This window comes from Canis lupus, chromosome 2, assembly GCF_048164855.1.
Source record: "Canis lupus baileyi chromosome 2, mCanLup2.hap1, whole genome shotgun sequence".
In the NCBI taxonomy this organism is placed as follows: Eukaryota; Metazoa; Chordata; class Mammalia; order Carnivora; family Canidae; genus Canis; species Canis lupus.
The window spans coordinates 2580857-2607819 of NC_132839.1; the positions used below are offsets into that span (position 1 = coordinate 2580857).

Consider the following 26963-nt stretch of genomic DNA (forward strand, 5'->3'; position numbering starts at 1 on the left):
CTTTGTTCTCTTTCCTTTTCCCCCCATTTTTACGGTTACATTCTACTCTTTCGTTGTTTTTAACACACACACACACACACACACACACACACACACACACACACACACAGTTTTCTTTCTTTACAATTTTGGGATACACTTCTAAAAAACCAACCAAAACATACTCTGGATATAGTGTATTGCTCTGTTTTATTAATCTGTCTGTTTATATTCTCTCTTTTTTTGTCTTTAAAGTTTCATTTTTACAGTTACATTCTATCCTTTCATTATATTTATTTTGTACATAGAAGTTTTTCTCTCATTACAATTTTGGGATCCAGTTTTCTAACAAATGGACCAAAATACATGCTGGATCCAGTGTATTATACTATTCTGTTCACCTGTCTGACTAAATTCTTGGTTGTTTTTTGTTTTTCGGTTTCAAGTCTCTTCTGATTTGTTTAGTGCATATTTCTCTGGGATCACTGTTGCCATTTTAGTATTTTGTTCTCTCCTTCATCTACTCTCCTGTGGGCAGGATGACAAGATGGAAAATTTTATCTAAAAAAAAAGAGAACAAGAGGTAATACTGACTGCCAAGGACCTAATCAGTAAGGATATAAGTAGATGTCAGAAGTAGAGTTCAGAATCACAATTATAAAGATACTAGCAGGGCTTGAAAAAAGCATAAAAGACACCAGAGAATCCCTTTCTGGAGAAATAAAAGAACTAACCAAGTCAAATAAAAAAGGCTAGTAATGAGATGCAATAACAAATGGAGGCTCTAACAGGTAGGATAAATGAGGCAGAAGAGAGAATTAATGATACAGAAGACAAAATGATGGAGAATAAAGAAGCTGAGAAAAAGAAACAAATACTTGATGAGGGGAGAATCCAAAAGACAAGTGATAACATAAAAGAAAACAATATTACAATACTTAGGATCCCAGAAGAAAATCAAAGAGAGAGGGGCAGAAGATATACTGGAGCAAATCATAGTAGAGAACTTCCCTAATCTGGGAAAGGAAACAGGCATCTGAGTCTAGGAGGCACAGAGAATCCCCCCTACCCCCCGTTAAAATCAATAAAAATAGGTCCACGCCCTGACATATAATGGTGAAACTTGCAAATCTCAGAGTCAAAGAGAAAATCCTGAAAGCAGCTTGGGACAAGAGGTCCATAACCTACAAGGGTAGAAACAATAGACTGGCAGCAGACCTCTCCACAGAGACCTGGCAGGCCAGAAAGGACTGGCATGATATATTCAGGGTGCTAAATGAGAAAAACATGCAGCCAAGAATACTTTATCCCGCTAGGATGTTATTCAAATAGAAGGAGAGATAAAAAGCTTCCAGGACAAACAAACTAAAAGAATTTGTGATCACTAAACCAGCCCTACAATAAATATTAAAAATGATCCTTTAAGTGAAGAGAGCTCAAAAGTAACACAGACCAGAAAGGAACAGAGACAATATACAGAAACAGTGACTTTACAGGTAACACAAGGCACTAAATTCATACCTTTCAATAGTTACTCTGAACGTAAATGGGCCAAATACCCCAATCAAAAGACATAGGGTATCAGATTGGATAAGAAAGCAAGACCCATCGATATGCTGTCTGTAAGAGACTCATTTCAGACCCAAAGACACCTCCAGATTTAAAGTGAGGGGGTGGAAAACCATTTCTCATGATAATGGATATCAAAAGGAAACGGGCGTGGTAAACCTTCTATCAGACAAACTAAATTTAAAACCAAAGACTGTAATAAGAGACAAGGAAAGACACTATATCATAATTAAAGGTTCTATCTAACAAGAAGATCTAACAACTGTACATATTTATGCCCCTAACATGGAAGCAGCCAGTTATACAGGCCAATTAATAATAAAATTAAAGAAAGACATTGATAATAATACAGTAATAGTAGAGGACTTTAACATCAATGGACAAAGCATCTAAGCAGAAAATCAACAAGGAAACCAAGGGCTTTGAATGACATGGAGGACCAGATGGACTTCACGGATATATTCAGAACATTCCATTCTACAGCAACAGAATACACATTCTTCTCTAGTGCACATCGCACATTCTCCAGAATAGATCACATACTGGATCACAAATCAGTCTCAACTGGCACCAAAAGACTGGGATCATTCCCTGCGTATTTTTGGGTCGCATGCTTTAAAACCTTAACTCAATCACAAGAGGAAATTTGGAAAGAACTCAAGTACATGGAGACTAAAGAGCATCCTATTAAAGAATGAGTGGGTCAACCATGAAACAAATGAAAATGAAAGCATAATGGTTCAAAATCTTTCAGATGCAGCAAAAGGTGGTCCTAATGGTCCTAAGAGGGAAGTACATAGCAATACAAGCCTTTCTCAAAAAATAAGAAAGGTCTCAAATACACACCTAACTTTATAGCTAAAGGGGCTGGAGGAGGAACAGCAAATAAAGCATAAACCTAACAGGAGAGAGAAGTAATAAAGATTAAAACAGAAATCAATGAAATAGAAACCAAAAGAACAGTAGAAAAGATCACTGAAACTAAGAGCTGGTTCTTTGAAAGAAATAATAAGATTGATAAACCCATGGACTTATCAAAAAAAAAAAAAAACAAAGAAAGAAAGAAAGAAAAAGGACCCAAATAAATATAATCGTGAATGAAAGAGGAGAGATCACAACCAACACCAAATAAATACAATTATAAGAACATATTATGACCAACTATAAGCCAACAAATTAGGCAATCTGGAAGAAATGGATGCGTTCCTAGATACATATAAACTACCAAAACTGAAACAGGAAGAAATAGAAAGTCTGAACACACCCATAACCAGCAAGGATATTGAAGCAATAATCAAAAATCTCCCAACAAACAAGAGTCCAGGGCTGGAAGGCTTCCCAGGGGAATTCTACGAAACATTTAAAAAACAATTAATACCTATTCTTCTGAAGCTGTTTCAAAAAACAGAAATGGAAGGAAAACTTCCAAACTCTATGGGGCCAGCATTACCTGATCCCAAAACTAGACAAAGATGCCACAAAAAAGGAGAATCACAGACCAGTATCTCTGATGAACGTGGATGCCAAAATTCTCACCAAAATACTAGCCAATAGTATCCTACAGTACATTAAAAGGATTATTTACCACAACAAAGTGGAATTTATTCCTGGGCTGCAATGTGGTTCAACATCTGCAAATCAACCAATGTGATACACTACTTTAATAAAAGAAAGGACAAGAACTATACAATCTTCTCAATGGATGCAGAAAATGCATTTGATTAAGTACAGTATCCTTTCTTGATTGAAGCTCTTCACAGTGTAAGAATAGAAGGAATATACCACAATATCATAAGAGCCATATACAAAAAGCCCACAGTGAATACCATTCTCAATGGGGAAAAACTGAGAGCTTATCCCCCAAGGTCAAGAACACAGCAAGGACATCCACTCTCACCACTGCTGCACAACGTAGTACTAGAAGTCCTAGCCTCAGCATCAGACAATAAAAAGAAATAAAGGGCATCCGAATCAGCAAAGAAATTAAACTCTCATTCTTCACAGATGACATGATACTCTATATGGAAAACCCAAAAGACTCCACCCTAAAATTGCTGGAACTCATACAGGAATTCAGAAAAATGGCAGGATATAAAATCACTGCACAGAACACTAACAATGAGAATATAGCGAAATTAAGGAGTCATTCCTATTTACAATTGCAGTCAAAACCTTAAGACATCTAGGAATAAATCTAACCAAGGAGGCAAAAGATCTATATTCAGAAAACTATAGAACACTCATGGAAGAAATTGAGGTAGACACAAAGAAATGGAAAAACGTTCCATGCTCATGGATTGGAAGAACAAATATTGTTAAAATGTCTATATTACCTAGAGCGATCTATACATTCAATGCAATCCCTATCAAAATACCATCAACTTATTTCACAGAGTTGGAACAAATAATCCTAAAATTTGTATGGAACCAGGAAAGACCCCAAATAGCCAAAGGAATGTTGAAAAGGTAAACCAAAACTGGTGGCATCACAATTCCAGATTTCGAACTGTATTTCAAAGCTGTGATCATCAAGACAGTATGGTATTTGGCACAAAAGCAGACACATAGATCAGTGGAACAGAACAGAGAACCCAGAAATGGGCACTCAACTCTACGGTCAACTAATCTTCAACAAAGCAGGAAAGAAAATCCACTGGAAAAAGGACAATCTCTTCAACAAATAGTGTTGGGAAGCCATATGCAGAAGAATGAAACTGAGCCACTTTCTTATGCCATACACAAAAACGGACTCAAAATGGATGAAAGACCTAAATGTGGACAGGAATCCATCAAAAACCTAAAGGAGAACACAACAGCAAACTCTGCCCTTGGCCACAGCAATTTCTTGTTAGACACACTTCCAAAGGCAACAGAAACAAAGGCAAAAATGAACTATTGGCACTTCATCAGGATAAAAAGCTTTTGCACAGTGAAGAAAACAGTTGACAAAACCAAAGGACAACCAACAGAATGGGAGAAGATATTTGCAAATGATGTATTAGATAAAGGGCTAGTATCTAAAATCTATAAAGAACTTCTCAACCTCAACACCCACAGAACAAATAATCCAGTCAAGAAATGGGCAAAAGAAAAAAAAAAAAAAGAAATGGGCAAAAGACATGAACAGACATTTCTCCAAAGATACAAATGGCCAACAAAACATGAAAAAAATGCTCGACATCTCTCATTAGGGAAATACTAATCACAACCACAATGAGATACCACCTCACACCAGTCAGAATGGCTAAAAGTAACAAATCAGGAAAATGACAGACGTTGGCAAGGAGGCAGAGAAAAGAGGATTCTCTTACACTGCTGGTGGGAATGCAAGCTGGTGCAGTCTGGAAAACAGTATGGGGGTTCCTTAAAGAGTTGAGAATAGAGCTACCCTATGACCCAGCAATTGCTCTACTAGATATTTACCCCAAAGATACAAATGTAGTGATGTGAAGGGTTTCCTGCACCCTAATGTTTACAGCAGCAATGTCCACAATAGTCAAACTATGGAAAGAGCCCTGATGTCCACTGACAGATGAATGGATAAAGATGTGGTGTATACATATATAATGGACTACTACTCAGCCATCAAACAAAATCTTGCCATTTGCAATGATGTGGATGGAACTAGAGGGTACTATGCTAAGTGAAATAAGTCAATCAAAGACAATTATATGATCTTACTCAAGTGGAATTTAACAAACAAAACAGAGGATAGGGGAAGAGAGGAAAAAAATAAAACAAGACAAAATCAGAGGGAGACAAACCATAAGAGACTTTTTTTTTTAAGACACTCTTAATCATAGGAAACAAACAGGATCACTGGAGGGGAGGGGGGTGAGGGGATGGAGTACCTGGGGGATGGACATTAAGGAGGGCACGTGATGTGATGAGCACCAGGGTTATATAAGACTGATGAATCACTGAACTCTACCTCTGAAACCAATGATACATTATATGTTAATTAACTGAATTTAAATAAAATTTTTAAAAAGCTAAAATAATAATAAAACAAAAAAGGAGATGGGAAAGGGGAAGTGAGAGAATGGGGTTTCTTTTTGAGGTGATAAGAATGTTCTAAAATTAGACTGATTATAGTGATGACCTACACAATCCTATAAACATACTAAGAATCACTGAACTGTATACACTTTAAATGAGAGAATTTTCTAGTATGTGAATTATATCAATTAACTTTATAAAAAAACAGGAGCAACAATTCTGCAAACCAAATTTGACACTACTACTTTATATCTTAAAATCTGAACTCAACAAAAGTAGACATACGTATTAACAAAAGCAAACAAAAACAAAATTTAATGGAAATAAACTTTTAAGTAAACACTGGCATTTAAAAGCTATATTTAAGAAAGGTTTAGGACTCAGAATTTCTCTTCAAGGCACTTTTCAAGAGACAAACATAAGAAAAGACATAAAGGCTTTAAATAACTTCTACATCTATAACTCATTCAAGAGTTGGCTAAATCTTAATCCCTATTGTCAAAGGAAATCAAGAAAAAAAAAAAACCTGAAGATACACATTCATTGAGTACAGTACTGTATACTTAACATAATTAAGGTAAGAAGTTCATTGATAAATGCTGAATTCCCTCCGAATCTTCAAAGGGTATTCTGAGTAATCCTATATTAATGATAAGACTAAAATAATATACTACATCTGATTAATCAAAGCTTAACTTAAACCTAAAGTAACTCTCTATAGTTGCAAAACATAACATTATTAGGGAATAATTTCAAAATGTTAAACTATGTTCTTTCAACCAACATTATCATTAATAAACCTGAGTATAACAAGATTACTACTGGACAGTTTTATAGGAGAAAATGCTCTTATCAACAAGCTCACTTACTGTTGCAGTTATGTCATCTTTCTTCAGCTCTTTTGGTTTGAGAAAGTAAGCGCCTATTGTAGATCTCTGATAGTTCCAGGTTGAACATGATAATTTACCTTGATGGCAAGCAATGATACTATCCCAGTCACTTTCACGAGCTTCCTCTAAAACATAATAAAAATCATAAATCACATTATTTTTCATTCCCTCATTATTTATAAAGCATATAATATTTATGTTATCATTAAGCACTAGAGATATGATTGATGGTTTACAGGTAATTTTAGATAGCCCTGAGCTTCCAATCTAACAAGAGATTCTGATTAGAAAAAACTATAATAAAAAAATGATAGTATCTCATAAAAGCACTCAGGAAGAGTTTACTAAGAAGATAGGAGAAAAAAAAAAAAAGAAGATAGGAGGACAGTAATAAATGGCTTCCTGAAAGAAGCAGTCAAACCAACAGCAATTAACAAGGAAGCAGGGGGACAAACAGGTCCAAGAGTATCTTGAACAAAATGAAGCCCAGCAAGTTAAGTGATGCATCTTCCTGAGAAGGATGAGTAGCAGGCAAGGCAACTGGGGCCACACATCACAAAAGTTGTCTTGAAAGCCATGTTAAAGAGAGGAGAATGCATCCTACAAGTAATAAGGGGAGTCTAAAAGATTTTTAAGCAGGTGAGTGACAGGATTTAGATGTTTTAGGAAGATCACTCAGGCTCTAAGATAAAAAAAAGACAGGAGGGTGGTCAAAACTAAAGTTAAAAAAAGGAAAAAACCATCATGTGGTTGATACAACAACCTCAACTTTATTTGAACTTTATCTATGATAGCTTTCACTCAACAATCCCATCACCTACCTACATTTTCCTTAAAATCACTTCTTTGAATGAAACATTGCTCAAGTGATGTAGCATACTAAGACCTCAGTATATTTTGATTTTGATTAGAGATACATGTTCTCCATTCTTACCATTTTAACATTAGTCATTTTCATTATACCAACCATATAATACAATAAGAAAGGTTACAAAATGGAATATCAAATACTGTTTATCAATAGGTCTTATAAAGAACAAATTGAAATTAAAAGGTAATAATTTCAAATTATAAATAACTTTAGAAAAAATAAATAACTTTAGTCTTCACATTGGATTTGCACGCACTTGCAAGCATTATTTTCAAACACTTGCAAAAACATTTTTTAAAATGAAGGAAATTTAAACATAAATAGTAGGAGAAATAAGAAAAGCAGAACTTCTTGAAACAAAGAAGTTACTTACCAGCTGCAAACTTTGTGATGGGTGGAAGCCTCACTGACATGGCATTCTGAAGTCCTTTCCGCTTGACTTTTTTTTTATTTATTAATCCTGGGGTTGAAGGAGGGAATATAGCTATGAACTCTTCCTAATGAAAAATGTACGTAACAGAAAGCTATTCCTTATCACAGAATTATAAAGTTCAAGATATTCCTATTTAAGTCAAGAGCCAAATAAAGATGTTATTACCACTATTATTTAATCATTTATGAAATTTAATGTATATAATTGCATAAGAAAATATAAATTGAAAAACAAAGGTAAAAATAATTTTTTAGATGGTCACATAGTCATGTCAATTAAGATAAACAATCAAATAACTATTTACAGGAACAATCATTTCATAATCATTTTATAACCAAACAGAAATAAAAAAACAGTGAGTTCCCTATGATGCAGTAGTATTTAATATAATTATTATTTTGTAATTACAATAAACTATGTATTCTTCTATACTAGTTACTAAATATTAAATACTGCAAGGTCGAAATATAATGAGCAAAGATCACACCCATAATACTAGCAAAAAAAGAAAATTAGCAAATTATAGTAAAATACATAAAATACCACTGAATTATCTCAAATACATAGGACCAACAAGAGGAAAACTAAAAGAACTTCACTAAGGAATGTAAAACACAACTTGAATGAGGATATATTGTATCCCTAGATGTGAAGATTCTTAAAGATAGCAAATCTCTCCAACATAATTTCAAGTATCACTTTGGATGATTAAAAAATGATCCAAAAAAAAAAAAAAAAAAGACTTTGAAACTCATTTGGAAGTACATATATACATGAATAGCCAGGATAGTAGCTAAAAAGAAGGCTAATTATGAATAAAACAGAAAAACATTTTTAATATACAAAATCTTTCAAATGTTGGAAACAATGGGAAGGGATAGAGAAAAAAGAATAAAGCAAGCCCTTTCTGCAAAAAGATGGGACACTGCTTACTTTGATGCTTTCTCTAAGATCCCTTCCATGTTTAAAATTGTGCACTCTAAACATGGGTCCAGTGAGACCACTGGTATCTTCTGGGTGGCAGGAGTATGTTTTTACCACCCAAAAAGTCTAATTCTTTTCAATAATCTTATAGCAGTACGTCAACCACTTCTATAGCAACACTGATCTTAAGAGTCTTACTACTACTCTTCTATACAGAGGTTTTTTAATTTTATCCAAGAAAAGAGGAAATTTATCAATGAAACTTCCTCTGGTTGTCTCCCAGTATCGAAATGTTTCTTTTATGACCAGCATCTTTATTTTCACCTAGCAAGTGACCTACCATGTCCCAAACTCTTGTTAAATTTCTCATGTATTGTGGAAAATGACTGAAGAGTTCCATCTTGACCTGTTGATATAGATAGAAAATACCTAGTCAAACTTCATCACAACAGTGGATCATTTGAATGACAGATCTTATAAAATTAGATTATTAAAACCTGAAGTTACAGTTTGGGACACTTTAAAAGGAGAGCTGGATTGCAACTACTTCATTACCATATTCACCTGTGCACAGAATGCCATTTAGTAAGAATAAAGGATAAAATGAGGTACTAATAATTTTCAGATTATTACACTAGGGAAGGGCCACAGTTTCAGAATCTGACCATCTGTCTCTGAGAATTGGTAAATAAAATAACACTCCAAATGAAGATAAATAATTTACAATGCTTCCTGATGTATTCCAAAAAAATCTCATTTCCCCAGATTTCCAAATCACTCTAAGGAGTATCTAAACTCAAAAATTCATAAATGTCAAACCTAATAAATATTAATCAAATTAAATTATTCTCAATAATTGTTTGAATAAATTAAAAGCACAAAGCAGAAACTCACTTGCACTAAGAATTTGCTGTCCGTTTTGTCCATAATATCTGATTTTGGTAAGGGGAGCACTATGCCCCATTCTGAATCTCAAAAGCCGACCTTCACCCGTGGGACCATCAAATATCCATATCTGCCAAGAAATAAAAAGATAGAGTTATTTTGCAATGTGTTAAATGATCTTCAAGCAGTGAGATCAACTTTCACATATATCAACTGGCACTGGGTAGTGCTTGCCAGGCTTCTGACTCTGGAGAGGGGGGCAGGGGGAAAAGATAAACTGTAACTGTCTCATTTCACTACAATCATGTAACCTGCTATGCTTTCTGTTTCATCTATAGCATTATCTTATTCCATTTTCCTTTCATCTTCTAAGCTTCTACAATAGCCTTATTATAATTCCAAGGATAGAAGCCAAGAAAATGATAATAATAATCATAATACCCTCAGAGCATTGTCAGCACCATTTGTGACAAGAAGTGGCTCTCTATGGAGAAATGTCAGCCCGGCAATTGCTGTAGAATGTGCATTTCTCATTTGATTGATTAATTTTTTGTCTTCTAGATCCCAGAGTCCAATGTGGCCACACGGGCTTCCAGCTGCCATTATTGGATGACCATCTGTTACCAAAAGTAAAATACATTAAAAAAAAAAAAAATGCACCATAAAACAACCAAACTTAGTAATTCTTCTCTCCACCTTTTTAATCCATACACATAGAGTTAGAAAAGACTACCTACTATTAAACTATTCTTATTCCTTTGGCTATTTGTGATGTAATATTTCACTAATTTCTTCCAAATATATTAAATTGTAAGAAAACAACCATTTGGAAAACTTCCATGAGCCTCGAAGTTATGCATTTTAAATGTTAATATTTATCAATAAATTAAAAGTTACCTGTGCGAAATGAAATCGAAGTAATAGGTCCCCAGTCTTGACGAAATTTCATTAGTGTTTCATCAAATTTAATGTTGTGAATGATAACCTGACCTGATGTAAGGCCAACAGCAACAACATCCACAGCTGGTGCCTGAAAATTAAATTACTCAGCTTTTTCTTTTCTTTTTTTTTTTTTTTTTTAATTTTTATTTATTTATGATAGTCACAGAGAGAGAGAGAGGCGCAGAGACACAGGCAGAGGGAGAAGCAGGCTCCATGCACCGGGAGCCCGATGTGGGATTCGATCCCGGGTCTCCAGGATCACGCCCTGGGCCAAAGGCAGGCGCCAAACCGCTGCGCCACCCAGGGATCCCAGCTTTTTATTTTCTTAATCAAAACATCTTTAATAATCCTGATGTTAACAGTTATTACTTGTGTGTTATTGAAACAAATCATGGAATATCCTCCGAAGGATGGCAAAAAACCAATATTACCATTCTAGCATACTTTGATTGCTATTTGCATGTTTTAAAGAATGATGTTTTGAAGTTACTTTCCAGTTTCAAATATGGTAGCCACCATCAACCTCCTTACCACTAAAACATAGTTGACACAGAAAACAACTATAAAAGAAAAATAATCTCCTATATATCACTACAGATCATGAACTGGATGGAAACAGAAAAAAAGAGACAACTCTTAGAAAACATAACATAAATGCCATAAAAGGCCAACTATAAAGAAAGTGGAGAATTATTTATCCAAGGAAAACAGGAAATGCCTATAAATACGTTAAAAGGCAAAAAAGTTTTACAATTAGTCTGTTCCAGCTCTAATATTCTATGACTATAATCTTCGTTTTATACAATGGTCTTACAAACAGGCTCCATAATAAAATTTCTCTATTTTAGCACAGAAGATCAATGTCCCACACTATTACAGAAGAGAATCAATCTCAACATTTTATTAATTTACCATCAAGTGACTATTATGCACTAGACCCTGGGGATACTAAAACAAGTTTTTGTTTTGTTTTCTAAAACAAGTTATGACTCCTTGTCCTCAAGGTACCTAATCATTAGATTGCTTTACTGAACAACTAACTCATCTCTATCATCTCTACTCTACACAAGGCCCTGGACTACAAGCTTGCAAAATGATTGGTAAACACAGTCCCATACCAACTATATGGTTAGAGCCTAATTCCAGGCAAAAAGATTTCCACAAATGTTTATAGGCAAAGGCATTATTATTTGTTTTCAATTGCATTTCCAAAATACTATTTTTAGGGTAATATTTATAAAAATAAGCTGGTTCTGTATGTTATTTTTGTCCTCAGGTCTAAAAATATGGTTGACTTAACAGAAAAATACTTACCTGCTGGAGAGCTGTTACTCCAAACTTCCATCCCTGAAATGTATATAGTAGTTTACTACAAGAAGAAAATAGGTGAAAGGTTTTAATTTTAGGAAAACAAAATCTACTACATATTAAAAAGTGAAATAATAGAAGACATCTAAGTTATTACTCTGCCCCACACTATTCTAAGTATGCATGTTAACTTATTTAATACTCAAAAAAAATACAAGATAGATACTATCACCATTTTTCAGACACAGAAACTAAGAAACTTAATTTATGTGACACAATCAAGCTAAGGTTATATGGCTAACAATTCAGAGCCCAGACAGACAATTCCAGATCCAATGCCCCATGCTGCTAGTAACTATTATACTATACCAACTCTGTAGGAAATAGGAAAAAAAAAAAAAAAAAGGCTAAAATCCATTTTGCATTACAGATCATAAAAAACCATCATACTCTGTAGAAAGATCTCTAGGAAAATATTACAGAAAGGATTATAACTATGATACAATATAATGTATCATATATATGATATAATGTATCATATAATGTTGTAGAACTGCTGCATGACAGTAGTGATGGTGCTCTAAATTTCAGAATCAAGCCACAAATGATAAATAAGTCCTTGAAGAAACAGATATTCTGAAATTATATCAATATTCAATAAAGTATTAAATCACATAGTAAATTCAGTAAGTGGGCACAAATTAGTTTACTCAATGATTACCCAAGGGATACTTAATGCATAATAGTCTAAACATTACATAAAGAGTCTCAACAGATAAAATTAGGGGCAGAGAAAATATCTCTCAGTCATTATCACTAAGCTGAGCACAGAGTAGATAGCCAATGTTATTTGTTAAACTAAAAACACGGATTTAAAACTAAGAATTAGGGATGCCTGGGTGGCTCAGCAGTTAAGCACCTGCCTAGAGCTCAGGGCGTGATCCTGAAGTCCTGGAATCAAGTTCCACATCAGGCTCCCTGCATGGAGCCTGCTTCTCCTTCTGCCTGTGTCTCTGCCTCTCTCTATGTCTCTCATGAATAAATAAAATCTTTTTTAAAAAAAATAAAAAATAAATTTTTTAAAAAATCTAAGAATTAGGATAAACCTCTAATAATCTTTTTTTCCTTTTCAAATTTATAAGGGCCTTAAAAAGAACAATTTGGATGGTAAATATTTGTCTTTTTAATGCTATACAAAAACTGAGCTGTCACTTTTTGCTCCAGATAAATGTTTAAGTAAGAGGTAGAGGTTACTCAAAACCATTTATCTAGCCCTCTAGCTAATTTTACCAATAATATAATAGATGTCCATCAAGTTTGTGGTTGGTAACAAATGTACTTTTACCCTGAAAATGATTCCTAAATGCTAATACTAAATTAACACTGACCTACTTTGGCTTCTTCAAACTTTTCAGTTTATCGAAAACTAGATGCTGTCCAGCATAATTATTTTCTTAACTTACCTTGCCAGAGTCTTCTCTATAGCTATACGGACTCTTTACAGCAGATTAGGGCTCTAAGTATATACTTTTCAATGGGTATTATGAAGCTGCCCTGTGTCAGGACCATGTGCCACCTTTCACATGTCATGAGTAACAACTCCAAAAGCAGATATATTTATTGAAAGCCCTTCAAGTAAACATATAAAGTCAGGGAGAACTGAATGATTTAAGTATGCATTAGGGAGTAATAGATAAGGATAAGATGGGAACCACTCACGTTATATTCTAAATAACTTACTTGGATTTTATATTCCACAGCTGTAGGGTTCCTTGTTCACTGCCAAGAAGTATTTTATTCAAGTAGGTACTTGGGTGCAAAATTGCAGAAATTTTAAATACTGATTTATCAAAAGTCAATTGTAGGTATTCCTCTACAAAAGTAAAAGTTACAAATAACATGTAATTATTTTTCATGTACCTGTATATTTAATCCTTAACGTAAGTCTACCATATAAAAAATTTATGTCCTAATATAAACCAAAGACTTATATACTAACCTATACACATTCCTTGAAAAAATTAAACATGGTGAGGAGCAACTTGTAACTATAACAGACTGTCAAAAATTTTTCTAAAAGTTCTGATATCAATACTATTAAAAATTTCACTCACTGCTAAACTGGTTTACAGGAATAAAAAACAAGGATTAAAAGAAGTGACTTTAGGCATCAGCTTTGCCATATTTCTAATTTGATCAAGAGACAGAGTGAATATTCTAAGTGAAGTGCTTATACTGAGCTCTCAAAGACGGACCACTCAAAGATGTAAAAAGAAAGAGGCAAACCCTGGTGAAACTAAGAATAGTGCTTTTCAAACATTTCCATTGAGCCTGTAATAGATGTGAGAAAAAACTTACAGCCTTGTGGAGTAGAAAATAGTAAATCTAGTCATTTTTTGAAATCTTACCTATATTTAAAATTCTTACATGTAAATTTTTATTCCTACTTCATAGTTCATGCATGATGAAAACTATTTTTCACTGAATTTTCCCCAAAATTTGAGTATCAAAGGTAAATTTCATTTAATTTTTAGTTTAGCACACTGCTTCACTTTCCCAGAGACATTTGTCTTCAGTTTAAAAAGCAAAGAAAATGATGAAAATCATTTAAACTTTATAAGATCTTTGCCTCTATTTGCAAGCAATTTTACTTATAACCAATATAAATAGCTCCCTGAAGACACTGGTTCAATGAGCTGCTCTAATAATAAAAAGCTAGCACCAGCAACAACAGAAAGCCTCCTGGACTATAAGAAACCAATTCTCTGACTTTATTAAGACCTCTTAACATCCATCTGCACAAGGACTACTTCAGGAATTCTGCTCTCTTACCTGGGCAAAGACAGAACAAAGAAGGTCTAATTTGAAGAACATGGATTAACTCCCAGGAGAGCAATTTTTACTAAAAATATACCTCATAGAACCATGGGTTAAACAGGTAATATAAGCTAAAAAATATAAACAGATTTTAAAAACATAAAAGCTTGAATTCATGGGAGAGCCACAGTCCTTTACTGTGGATATTCTGGGGATAAATTCTTTGAGGGTAACACCGTCCTACAGACATAGCTCAGGGCCACCGTAGAAGAGTATCACAGTTAAAGGACATGGATTCATATTCTCAGAAAAAAGATGGGTTCTTTTCTTCAGATTATAGGATCTTAGTTTACTACTATAATCTCCTTTACTGAAAGTTGAAAATACGAACTAAGAACATATACCAAAATTCACTCCACAAAGAAAATAATTAACATGTCCCTAAACTTGGAGAACTGCAATAGAAAATGTTTTTAGCTGAGAGAAACACATTAAGCAGGTTATAAACGTGAGCTCACTGGCTGACTAAAACTTTATCCATTTTTTTACTTAAAATCTTTTTCCTAATACACATTAAAAAGTCTAAATTTTTTTCTGATTACATGTGAAACCTTTGACATGGAAGTTGTGTTTACATACCTTTTTTTTTTTTTTAAGATTTTATTTATTTATTCATGAGACACACACACACACACACACACAGAGTGAGGGGGGGGTGCAGGGACACAGACAGAAGGAGAAGCAGGCTCCATGCAGGGAGCCCAACGCAGGACTCGATCCTGGGTCTCCAGGATCAGGCCCTGGACTGAAGGTGGCACTAAACCACTGAGCCACCTGGGCTGCCCTACATACGTTTTTAATTTTAGCTTATATATATACTACCCACCAATTTAATGCAATAAATTAGTTCATTCTTACCTTCTGAATATATGTGCCAAATAATAAGAACGCTGTCGGTATCAACCGAAATAACATGATCCCCAAAGGGTTGCAAAAGACGGATCTCTGCCTTATGACCCTTATAGGTGTGTACTACCTACAATGTCAAAGTTCAAAAGAATTTCATATTATTACTCATTCACCATGTAATATTATTCATATTAACCAAAAACATGCTAATCCTAAAGATGCTTATGCTGAGAAATGAGGTCCAACTTTTGACTGTCCAAGGTTAGATTAACAGATAGCAAGGAACCAGGCATTTTCACCTGCTTCCTCAGTCAGTCCAATAATAAAGAGGCATGGAGTAGAAACACCGAAATGAGACCTCTGAGCTTATGGAGGACGCATCCACACAGCTGGGTCTTTCACCTGATCCAACCAGCACAACTCCATGCATCCTAATATAGTGGTTATGTTCTAAAAGGCTGACCATTACAGACTCCATCACCAGCTGGCTTCCAGATGATGGGGGAGATAAAGCACTTCTTCTGCATAGCTTTCTGTTTAGACAGAGATCCTTATCTCTACAGCAGCTAGATCCCTCAAGAACTACAGCCATGGATTCAGTTCACACCATGGATTCAATTCACACCATGGATTCAGTTCACACCAGGGTCCAGAAACACTATTTCTTCTCCTTGTCCTTCTGACCCTAGATTCCTACAGTTAAGTCTCTGATGCCTTGCCACCCTTATTTCCCCGCCCCCTTCTCTATATATATAGACAGGGAAAACTACAAACTTGAGTATTTGGAGGGGGGGGCGGGCAAGAGGACATTTTCCCTGACTCTCTAAAAATCCAAACAAGTCCCATTAAAGCACTCCACAGGTAAACCACCTCCCTCTGCCACAGACAGTGATGATGGAGGACTCTGGGAACAAATGTCAGTCCAAGTCAGGACTTCACAAGTACAGTGACTCAATTACTTGGCTATTTAGGCAGCTCTACTACTACTTTCCCTTTCATTCTGGGCCACCAGAGCCAGGTCATCTCTCAAATCAGTTGTTCCAGGACAAACTTAGAAGCCAGCTGATAGATTAAGACTAGAAAAGACCAGGGTACGAGAAAGAAGCTAGTTTTCTCTCCACAGAAAACAAGCATTTGGTTCTTAGAAAAGGAAGTCATGGGTTGAGTTGTTTATAATGAAAAAGTCAATCCACATAAAATAGTGGTATAAATATGAAACTCTTGAGGGAAAGCATTTTCAAAGGCATTTCCTAAATCCTATTTCAACCCAATATACAAAGTAGAGAGCTCAAGAGATGGGACCCAACTGGGCAAGAAAAGTTTGAAGAAGCTGCCCAAATAATTCTGATGTTCATCCATGACAAATAAAACTGAACTTAAGTACAAGTTTTAACTAATTTTGAGAATTTGATGACATCAGCTTTCTCCTCTTCCAGAAAAATAAATGTTTACATTAAAAAAATACATGTCCAGAATGTCCCAGATGAAGAATGCCAACAATAAAGTTTCTTCTACTTTTATGACAACTATTGACTGCAAAGGACAATTTAAATAGTTCAGTGATACAAACCTCTTTATTACGGGCAAATGCAGAGAAAACATTCCCATAAGCAGCAAAGACTAGCCTCCCATCAGCTGCCATACAGCAGATATCCTGTGGAAGAGAGTTACCTAGGTAAAGAGAAATATGAAATAAATATGAAATTTTAAAATCTTGGCACAAATAGAAACCTCAATACACATAGAACATTTTTCATGTCTAAAATTTTTAAAAAATGTAAATGTGTGTATATATAAGTAAAAGCTGAGAATCAGGATAAACTTGACTTTAATGTTATTTTATGCATCTAATATTAACTACCAGATTGAGAATATAAAATCATCTTGACCTTCCCTAAGAGAGTTAATGTATAGGACTTACAGACATAAAAACAATCCTAAAGAAATGAGAAGCTTTTTGAGGTTTTATGGAAAAATATCCTCACTTAATATAAAAAAACTGGCAGACAGTCATCCACCTTTCATATAAATGCCTTCAGGAATATCAAACTAACAACTCAAAGAAAATTTTTAAAGTTAATCAAAACCTAGAACCCTATTTAACTTGATCTTTTGGAAAAACCTCAGAAAAACTCTATGATACTCTACCTTCTGACCTTAAAGTGAACAATATGGTATCTATTCAGTCTCCAAGGTAAATATGCCTATCATCTCTAGCCATTTCTCAGAGAATATGATTTTTTCACTCCTCTCTATCATGGTCACCCTGGCCTTTTCTTTTTATTACCTGTTTTGGGAAGAGAGTTAAAGATAAAAGATTGTTTCAAGTATTTTTCATGCTGCATATTCCACTTCCCAAATACTACTTTTATAAGTTTATCATTCACTTTGTATTCAACTTAAGTTACAGTGCCCTTCTTTGCCTTTTATAATCTTTTTTAGATTTTCTGTTTATCAGACTTCTAAAAATCCTGTTTCTGTTACAGTGATCATATTTGATGGTAAAACTACTCTCTCAGCCCCAGCAAGCCCTTTATTCTGTTCTATAGTTTCCAAAAAAATAAATGCTCCTTCTATTGGAAAAAATATCAAAATGGAGGAAAAGGGAAAACTCTTCCTTACAGTAGAAGGAATGGAATCAGAAAATCACTATTTGGTAATCATCATTAAAATAACTGGTTCCAGCAAGAACCATCCCTAAATGAGTAAAACTTTGAAGAGTAATAGGGTATTGATCAGTGGATCTTACCACAAGATACTTATTAATTACAACAGCTAAAACTTTAAAATGGAGCCACCTGACAAATGTCACCTTAATAAAATGATCAGTTATCACTGCCAGGAAAAGAACTAACCAACAGCATATGCCTGCTGATACGATTCACTGAGAATTCTGCATTATTTCTATGTTCTTCTTGCCACAGGGCATAACCTGAATCTAATCATGAGGAAACATTAAAAAAAAGTCCAATTGAAGGACACTCTAAAAAAGAACCCATATTCTAAAAGTGTCAATGCTGTGAAACACAAATTTAAAGACACTCAAGAGACAGGACAACTAAATCCAACATATGATCCTACCCTGGATTCTTTTTTTCACTATGTAAGTTTATCAGAACTAAATACTAGATTTCTTATATACTCTGAAAGTCTTAAATTAATGTCAACGTTTCTAAGGTTTTTAAAAGACATCAAACGTATAAATTCAAAAGAGTTTACACTTACTTACTGCAACCAGACTAAGTTTCTGAACCTGTTTAAAAAAAAAAAAAAAATTAGAATGTAATTGCTTTTGTTAATGAAAACTGAACACCTGAAAACTGAAATATAATCTCATACATAAGTTTGCTATGCTATCTTTCGTCAAAAAGACACTTACTGATCCTAATTTTTCATTATTAGAAAAGCATATTTTTTCAACTATTTCATCAGGAGTACTAATGGAAGGGATAGGCAAACGTTTTCTATAATGAGTCATACAGTACATATTTAGGGATTCGTAGGCTATCTGGTCTTTCCTGAACTGCTAATAAAACATGAAAACAACCACTTATAAATAAATGTGTATGGCTCTATTCCAATTATGAATACAGAAATTTGATTTTCACGTAACTTGTATATGCCATGACATATGACTTTTTTTTTCTGACTTTTTCCCAAGCATTTATAAATGTCAAAACCACCCATCTCTGAAGCACAGAGCTCGGAGGGGTATAAATGGAAATTCAAATCCCAGATCTGATAGGATCCTAAGATTGAAAAGGCCCTTGGAGGTCATATTAAATACCTTATTTTTTATTTTTATTTTTTTAAGATTTTATTTATTTATTCACGAGAGACAGAGAGAGGCAGAGACACAGGCAGAGGGAGAAGCAGGCTCCATGCAGGGAGCCCGACGTGGGACTTGATCCCAGAACTCCAGGATCATGCCCTGAGCCAAAGGCAGATGCCCAACCACTGAGCCACCCAGGCGTCCCATATCTTAATTTTTTAAATGGAAGTAGACGCAAGTCTCCATCCCATGACAAAGCTTAATTACACTGCATCCTACTAGTGTGCAAATTTTACTGGGGGAGTGTTATATTAGAAAAACACCAACATACCTGTAAAATAAATAAAAATGTCAGGAGTATACAAAAACAAATGGTGGGCAGCACTGGCTTGCAGGCTGTAGTTGGTTGACCCCAATCTTTGGTTACTGACCCAGCAGTAGGACCTGGACAGTTACCCCAACCACCCCCCGCCCCCTCCTCAAAGTCCCAACTATAAAATAAGAATTAAAACAGACTTCTGCCTTATGGGGTTATTAGATTAGCAGTAGAACAGTTAGAAAGGAGCTAGTCATAGCTAATGCCCAATAAACCTCAGCTGCCGTCACCAGCGCCACCTGCACCGTGGGCATGGCCCTCACTTTCCTCTTCCGCTACCCCAACCAGCTACCAGCAACCACCTCTTCTTACTAATAACCCCTTTGCTTTCCACAATCCTTCAAAGAAGGGTTGCAGCTCGGTTTCCAGAAAAAGTACTTAATTGACACTGGCTCGGGGCACCTGGGGGCTCATCCGGGGAGCGTCTGCCTTCGGCTCAGGACCTGACCCGGGGTCCTCGGATGGAGACCTGCATCCGGCTCCCTGCTCCTCCGTCTGCCTGCGTCTCTCCCTCTCCATCTCTGCGTCTCATGAATAAATAAATGAAATCGTAAAAAAGAGGAAAAAAAAAAAAAAAAAACACTGGCTGTCGGCCCCGCACATTTATTTGCAGATAAAGGGAAACAGCAACAAAGGTGATTAGGACGACTGACCGAGACAAGTTAAAGGAGAAAAACCCTCAACTCACAGGCAGGAGGGCCCGGGGCAGGTACCTTGATTTCTGAAACGGTTTCGGGATTTACAGCAGGGCGCTCCGGAAGGACCACCCGCACGGTAGAGAGAAATCGCTGCCCGGCTTAGGCCAGGAGGCTGGGGGCCAGACACTGCACGTGGGAGGACGGACGCAGGGGGCCTCGGGGAGGAGGGCCTCCCCCTCCCGCTCTCCCCCGTGGGGGCCTAATCCAGCCTGGGCCAGAGCTGCACAGCCAAGCGTCTTACGACTGTTTCTCGCGCAGATCTCGGGGTGTGTGTGTGCCTAGGATCCGAGTGCCTCACATGTACACCTTCAGGACACCTTCACAGGTGTGAGGGAACAGCCGTGACGTCACGGAACCGGGTGTCCCCGCGGGGTTCCCCCGCGGCCCCACGGCCCGCCTGGGCCTGGCCGGCAGCACGAGGGCCGACAGGGCGGGGGGTGGAGGGGCTGACCCAGGGCAGTGGGAGAAGGCGGGGAGGGCAGGCTGACCCAGGGCAGGTGGGGGGGAGCGGGGAGCGGGGAGGGGCGGGCCTGGACGGCGCGGGGGCGCGGGGGCGCGGGGGCGCGGGGGCGCGGGGGCGCGGGCAGCGGGCGACGCGGGAGGCCACTCACGTCATAGGTGTGGAAGCTCTTGCCCACGCACGTGGTCACGAAGAAGCGGCGCTTCAGCGCACTGAACCGCAGCACGTGCGCGACGTCGGTGCTGAAGAGCCCCAAGGCCCGGAACCCCGCGAAGAGCGCGCTGCCCGCGCCGCGCTCCATGGCGGCCTCCGCGCCCGGCCCGGCGGAAGCGGCGGCCCGACCCCGCCTCGCGCGCCACACCGCACTTCCGGGGCCCCGGCCAATGGCCTCCGCGGGGGCGGCGCCCCGTGCGCCCGACAAACCGCTCCCCCGAGCGCCCAGGGCCGCGCGACCTGGGTTCCGCGCCACGGCCCAGGGCTGTGCCCCCGCCCCCGCCGATGGGAGGGGTCGCGCCCGCAGAGGGCGGTCGCGGGGGGGCCGACACGTGCAGCCACGTTAGGGGCCTGGTCACACCTGCAGAAAACCGGGACGGAGGCCGGCGCGGGCGCTCAGCGGAGCCTCCGCCCTCGGGGTCGCGGGATCAAGCCCCGCGCCGGGCTCCCGCGGGGACCCTGCCTCTCTCTGGGGGTCTCGGGAATAAATAAATAAAATCTTGAAAGAAAGAAAAGAAAGAAAAGAAAGAAAAGAAAGAAAAGAAAGAAAAGAAAGAAAGAAAGAAAGAAAGAAAGAGAAAGAAAAGAAAGAAAGAAAGAAAGAAAGAAAGAAAGAAAGAAAGAAAGAGAGAAAGAAAGAGAGAAAGAAAGAAGAAGAAGAAGAAGAAGAAGAAGAAGAAGAAAAGGAAGGAAGGAAGGAAGGAAGGAAGGAAGGAAGGAAGGAAAGAAAGAAAGAAAGAAAGAAAGAAAGAAAGAAAGAAAGAAAGAAAGAAAGAAAAGAAAAGAAAGAAAAGAAGACAAGGAACCCGGAGTGCCCGATTACCTAACCTGTGGAGGGTCGCTTACTTGACGGCCGTGTAGCAGTTTGAACTGGGGTCTGTCCCACAATCACATTCCTGTTCTTTAACCTACATCTGGACAGGAAGGCAAAAGTCTAAAAAATGAGAGCCATCCTGGAAAATCCAGTAGTATAGGGATGTACAGGAGCATGGGCACAGCGACAGATGATGCAGCACAGCAGCGAGCTCTTACGGGGAGGGTGGGCTGAGGGGTTAACTGGGTCAACAAGGGCCCCAGGTCGCCCCTGCCCATCAGTGGGCTCCCTTAGTTGCTTGCTCTTCAGCTGCCAGTGACCTGCGTGAATGTGCAGCGGGAGAAAGGACCAGCTCTCACTCTTTGCTTAGAGACGCCCCCCAGTTAGAATACAAGGAAATGTGTGTATAGTAGACCGTTGGCAAATGATCGTTTCCTATTTGATTCAACACACTAGGGCTTCACAATATTTAGGTACGTTAAGTCTACAGCTGTGCTATGTAGTCATTTCCAGCTTTTTAAAAAACGTTCAATAGGACGGTTTCTGAGTAGGGTATATAACAAAGACCATTTCTTTTTTTTTTGAGGGTGACTCCATGGATGGCGACCACCAGCCTCCAAGATGGCCCTGCATGATTCTTACCTCCTGGTATTCAACGCCCTCGTTCCCTCTCACACAAAATAGGGTTGGTTTGTGTGACCAGGCTGGGTCGTAAAAGACAATGAAGGTATGTGGAGGCCGAGAAAATTAAGGCCATTCCAGCTCAAGTTTAACATTAGCACAAGTACAGCCATCTCAGGCCCCTGTGAATAAGAGCTGAACTTTACAGGAAAAACCACAGAACGCCCTTGACAGAGAGTCCTATATCAGAAAGAAGAGACAGAAAGTCCTGTGTTGGAAGGAAAACAGATCTCAAGAAACTCCCCCACCCTTTCCCCCATATCAGAATGAAAAAAATTCCTCCACCTGAAAACCCCCTAGACCAGCCCATAAAAACCCAGCTGTAACCTACCTTGGGGTCCAAGTCCCTGCTCCGCTGTGTTGGGTATACTTGGACCCAAGCTCGAGCTTGTTAATAAACCCTCGTGTACTTGCATTGGTGTCGGCTCTTTGGTGGTGTCTCAGATTCGCAATCTTGAGCACAACAGATGAAGACGGTTCAAGATGTTGACTTGCTCCCTTTTGGGTCAGTTGCTCTGAAGGAACTCAACAGCCGTGTTGGGAGGATACTCAAGGAGTCCCACAGAGGGTTCCGCGTGGCAAGGCATTGAGAGCCTCCTGCCACCCACCAGGACACCTTGCTAGATATGTGAATAGAAGCACCCTGAGGCCACATCCTTCAGCCCCCGTCAAGCCTGTAGGCTTCAGATGACAGCTGCCTTGTTGACACGTCTTGACAGCAACCTCATGCTACAGGAGAGATATATCCAAATATTTCAAAAATAAGAAACTAATTTTCCTAAGACTCTCTTGTTTCACCCCCACATTCTCCCCACCCTCCTAATATCCTTTATATCTGTATTGGTTAGAAATGTCTGGGTCAGAAGCATAGAGAAGCAAGAAAACTTTAAAACAAAACGATTGTGCCTCATCCATGAGGTGGGGTTAAGGGCTGAGAATGCTTACAGAACCAAAGGAAAAATTAGAGAACCATACTTCAAAATGACAGGAGCTGGACCCACTCCTACTAACGTCTTCTTCTACTCTCCTTGCCCCCACGACTTTGAGTCCGCTCCGCTTGGATCAGGAAAAGGAAAATGTAAAGCAGACATCATATTCACGAGGTACTCTTGGTAGTACTCTCTTGACTGTCAAGTGTCCTCTGTCTCATGCATCTTGACCAACTCTTGATCTATCTCAAGATCCTAGGCATTGTAGTCCATTATGACTAGTTTTCCCCCCATAGAATTCTCCCAATGAGAACTTTTTTTTTTAATGTACTCTGACTCATCCTCAAAATACAAGATCTTCCAAGTACCATCTTGTGTTTCGTTTAGGTAGGCTTGGGGTGAGCCTACAAAATTCTACAGCCTAGTAGACCGGGAGTAAATCATCAATCTCACTTGCTTGTCCATACCCTTAATCTCTATAATTTTTTGGAGAGGGCACATCATTTAGCTTAAGAATTGCAGGCACTGGGCAACGCAGGTCCCCCCTTCTTGGTAAGGATTGCTGGGGAAACCACAGCTCTCCCTACATCTACAAATTCTCTTTAAAAGAATCCTCTAATTACAACTGTCTTTCTCGGGTCATGATCTGGTTACAGTCACCGGCCATCTCTTAAGCAAGTCCTCAATTAATGACTTGCAAGGTTTCCTTAGACAGGGAGAGAGAAGAGTTACTTGTTCCCAGCTTTGAGACTTTAGAAGAAGTTTCATGCTGTAGCAGATTGAGATTCCAAAAGTGATGGCAACACAATTGCCCATCCTTACACTCCTACGAAAATGTGATCTTGACACTACTACTATCCAGTCTTGGTATCTTTATCTCCTCCCCTTTGAGCCTGGTGAATCTTTTTAACTGCTTTGAATAATGAAGCATGGTGAGCATGTGACTTTCAAGATCGGATCATAAAAACCCCTTGCGTTCCCACCTTGCTCCCTGGCGGTGCCCACTGTCAGAGCCAGCCTCCATGCAGAGAGAAAGCCCAAACTCACGTGGAGAGACCCTGTGGAGAGCGTGGACAGGTCCTACGCCCTGTCACCAGCCGTGGTTGCAGCTCACAACCAGAGCTAACTACCAGGCGCAACAGCTCGGATGCCTCTAGACTGTTTCAGGCCGGGGGGGGGGGGGGGCGTGCTGAGCCACCCCCAGATTTCTGCTCTCTCAGCTGGCACAGCATCTCTGCTGTCCTCTTTCTGCACACAGGAGCCATAACACGACACAGTGTGTGTTCCAGAGTGGCTTATCCTGCAGTGGCGGTGCCTGGGACACTCGACACATCCCGTTACCTCATTCAGGCTGCGGCTTAGGCTCTGTTCTCTGCGCAGCGTCCTCACCCCTTCCTTCTGGATAAGAGTCTCCCTTTTATTCCAAACCCAGCTCAAGTTCTCCCTCCTCCACAAAGGCTTCTATGAGTTTTTCAGTCCGTAAGAAGCTCTCCTTTCTCTGAACTTCCAAGTATCACTTCCTCCAGTGCTCGTTTTCTGGGACAAATACACACTCTCTTTCCCTTCTTTTTTTCTTTAAGATTGTATTTATTTATTCATGAGAGACACACACAGAGAGGCAGAGACACAGGCAGAAGGAGAAGCAGGCTCCATGCAGGGAGCCCGACGTGGGACTTGATCCCAGGACTCCAGGATCACGCCCTGAGCCGAAGGTAGACACTCCACCACTGAGCCACCCAGGGATCCTGACAACAATTTCTAAAATTTTCAATCTTACAAGAGCTTTCCAACCAAAAACTACTTCCAAAACCAGATTGATAGTAACAAGGGAAAAAAAGACGTTGATAAAATTTATGATTATTTACTTACATCCAAATATTTCATAGGAAAATCAGATTATTCTGATTAAAAATATATAATACAATGTTCTTTCAAATAAAATTCTTTGGAATACTTAATGACAATGAATGATCTCTCCTCCTCTGTGGGTACAGGGTTGAGAGAGCTCCTTCATCTTTGTCTAAGCTTCCTTCTGTAATATAAAAAGCATTCTGGGGGATCCCTGGGTGACTCAGTGGCTTAACATCTGCCTTTGGCCCAGGGTGTGATCCTGGAGTCCCAGGATCGAGTCCCACTTTGGGCTCCCTGCATGGGGCCTGCTTCTCCCTCTGCCTGTGTCTCTGCCTTTCTCTCTGTGTCTCTCATGAATAAATAAATAATCTTTTAAAAAAATGCATTCTGCATTGTTGCATTTTAAGGATAGACTCTGAGGTTTTATTAGTTAGCATTAGCAACACAGAGATGAGCTGTAGAGGTCAATTTAACTTGCAGAAATAGAGTTGAATATGATTTCTCTTTTTCTAGTAAAAATAATCATATATTTTTAAAAGATTTTATGTATGTGTGTATGTATGTATGTATGTATTTGAGAGAGAGAGTGTGAGCGCATAAGCAAGCATGACCTGGGGGAGAAGTAGACGGAGAGGGAGAGGGAGAGGGAGAGGGAGAGAGAGAGAGAGAGAGAATCTCAAGCAGACTGCATTGAGCATGGAGCCTGATGCAGGGCTCCATCTTTTGACCCTGAGGTCACGACGTGAGCCAAAATCAGACACCAAAATGACTGAACCACCCAGGCGCCCCTAAAAGAATGTTAAAATTAACACTATTTATGGAAAACTGAGAAAATACTTTTGCAGTAGGCGTTTTTTCATACCAACTGGTTAAGAACAGTTGAATGTTCTCAACAGTTGAAAATAAAATGCTACTTTATTTTAACAATGTGATGTTGTGTTCTGACTCATAGTACGAGCAAGCATCATCACCTACTAAGGCAACATTATTCATAATTCCAAATTTCTCTTGCAATATTAGTTTTCATTCACTGGCACTAATTATCAATTTAATGTAGATGTGCTCAACGTAGGTATGTATTGCAGCAGCACAACAGTGTGGCCCAAGTCTGTGCCACTGGTGTGGGTGGAGTAGTGATTCTTGACGAGGGAAGCCAGGGAGACCTCTATCGACTGACTTTGCCTTTGAAGTTTATAGAGGAGGGTTGTTAAGAAAAAAAAAGCCTGTGGAGAATACTGGCAGACTGCAACAACATTGATTCATTTTGTAATATGATAATTTTTTTCTTTTTATCTTTTAGATACATACAGAAGTAATGGGGTGGGGAGAGAAAGCAAGTGGCAGACACCAGATAGCTCATCTATCTGATAGCTGCTGCCACCGCCAATTCCATTTCTGATACATGACAGCCTTTAAGGAACAGTTTGTTCTTGGGAAACAGGTATTTAACTTTCAATTTCAATTTAATTCATGTATTCATTTACCCAGCATATTTATTGAGAATCCACTATGTATTAGATATTGTTTCAAGATTAAGTGTGAGCCATACTCCTAAGATTTCACCAGGTCTTCCTCAAAGTCCACATCCATGTGATCTATTTACTCCCAATGACTCCACCAATTTTCCTATCCAAGATATCTGC

The 26963-nt window shown here is 38.5% G+C and overlaps 1 protein-coding gene and 2 long non-coding RNA genes across 3 annotated transcripts in view; 1 reads left to right on the forward strand and 2 right to left on the reverse strand.

Annotated features, from left to right (window-relative positions):
* WDR36 (WD repeat domain 36) overlaps positions 1–21312 on the reverse strand; it is a 42725-nt gene extending 21413 nt beyond the window's left edge. The window contains exons 1-12 of the mRNA XM_072788102.1: positions 20984–21312; positions 18752–18779; positions 17097–17197; positions 15536–15653; positions 13541–13673; positions 11807–11861; positions 10448–10580; positions 9992–10167; positions 9560–9680; positions 9006–9071; positions 7682–7768; positions 6417–6562 (exon numbers count right to left, since the gene is read on the reverse strand). Coding sequence (XP_072644203.1) covers positions 6417–6562; positions 7682–7768; positions 9006–9071; positions 9560–9680; positions 9992–10167; positions 10448–10580; positions 11807–11861; positions 13541–13673; positions 15536–15653; positions 17097–17197; positions 18752–18779; positions 20984–21133 — 1314 coding nt within the window. The 5' untranslated portion in view covers positions 21134–21312. The remainder of the gene's footprint in view (positions 1–6416; positions 6563–7681; positions 7769–9005; positions 9072–9559; positions 9681–9991; positions 10168–10447; positions 10581–11806; positions 11862–13540; positions 13674–15535; positions 15654–17096; positions 17198–18751; positions 18780–20983) is intronic.
* LOC140611252 (uncharacterized) overlaps positions 1–24604 on the forward strand; it is a 51557-nt gene extending 26953 nt beyond the window's left edge. The window contains exon 5 of the long non-coding RNA XR_012012535.1: positions 22446–24604. This is a non-coding gene — a long non-coding RNA (uncharacterized lncRNA). The remainder of the gene's footprint in view (positions 1–22445) is intronic.
* LOC140611267 (uncharacterized) lies at positions 173–6399 on the reverse strand. Its single transcript, XR_012012549.1, has 2 exons — positions 5400–6399; positions 173–540 (listed from the first exon to the last, which is right to left on the reverse strand). It is a non-coding gene; the product is annotated as an uncharacterized lncRNA (long non-coding RNA).
* Positions 24605–26963: the final 2359 nt, after the last annotated feature.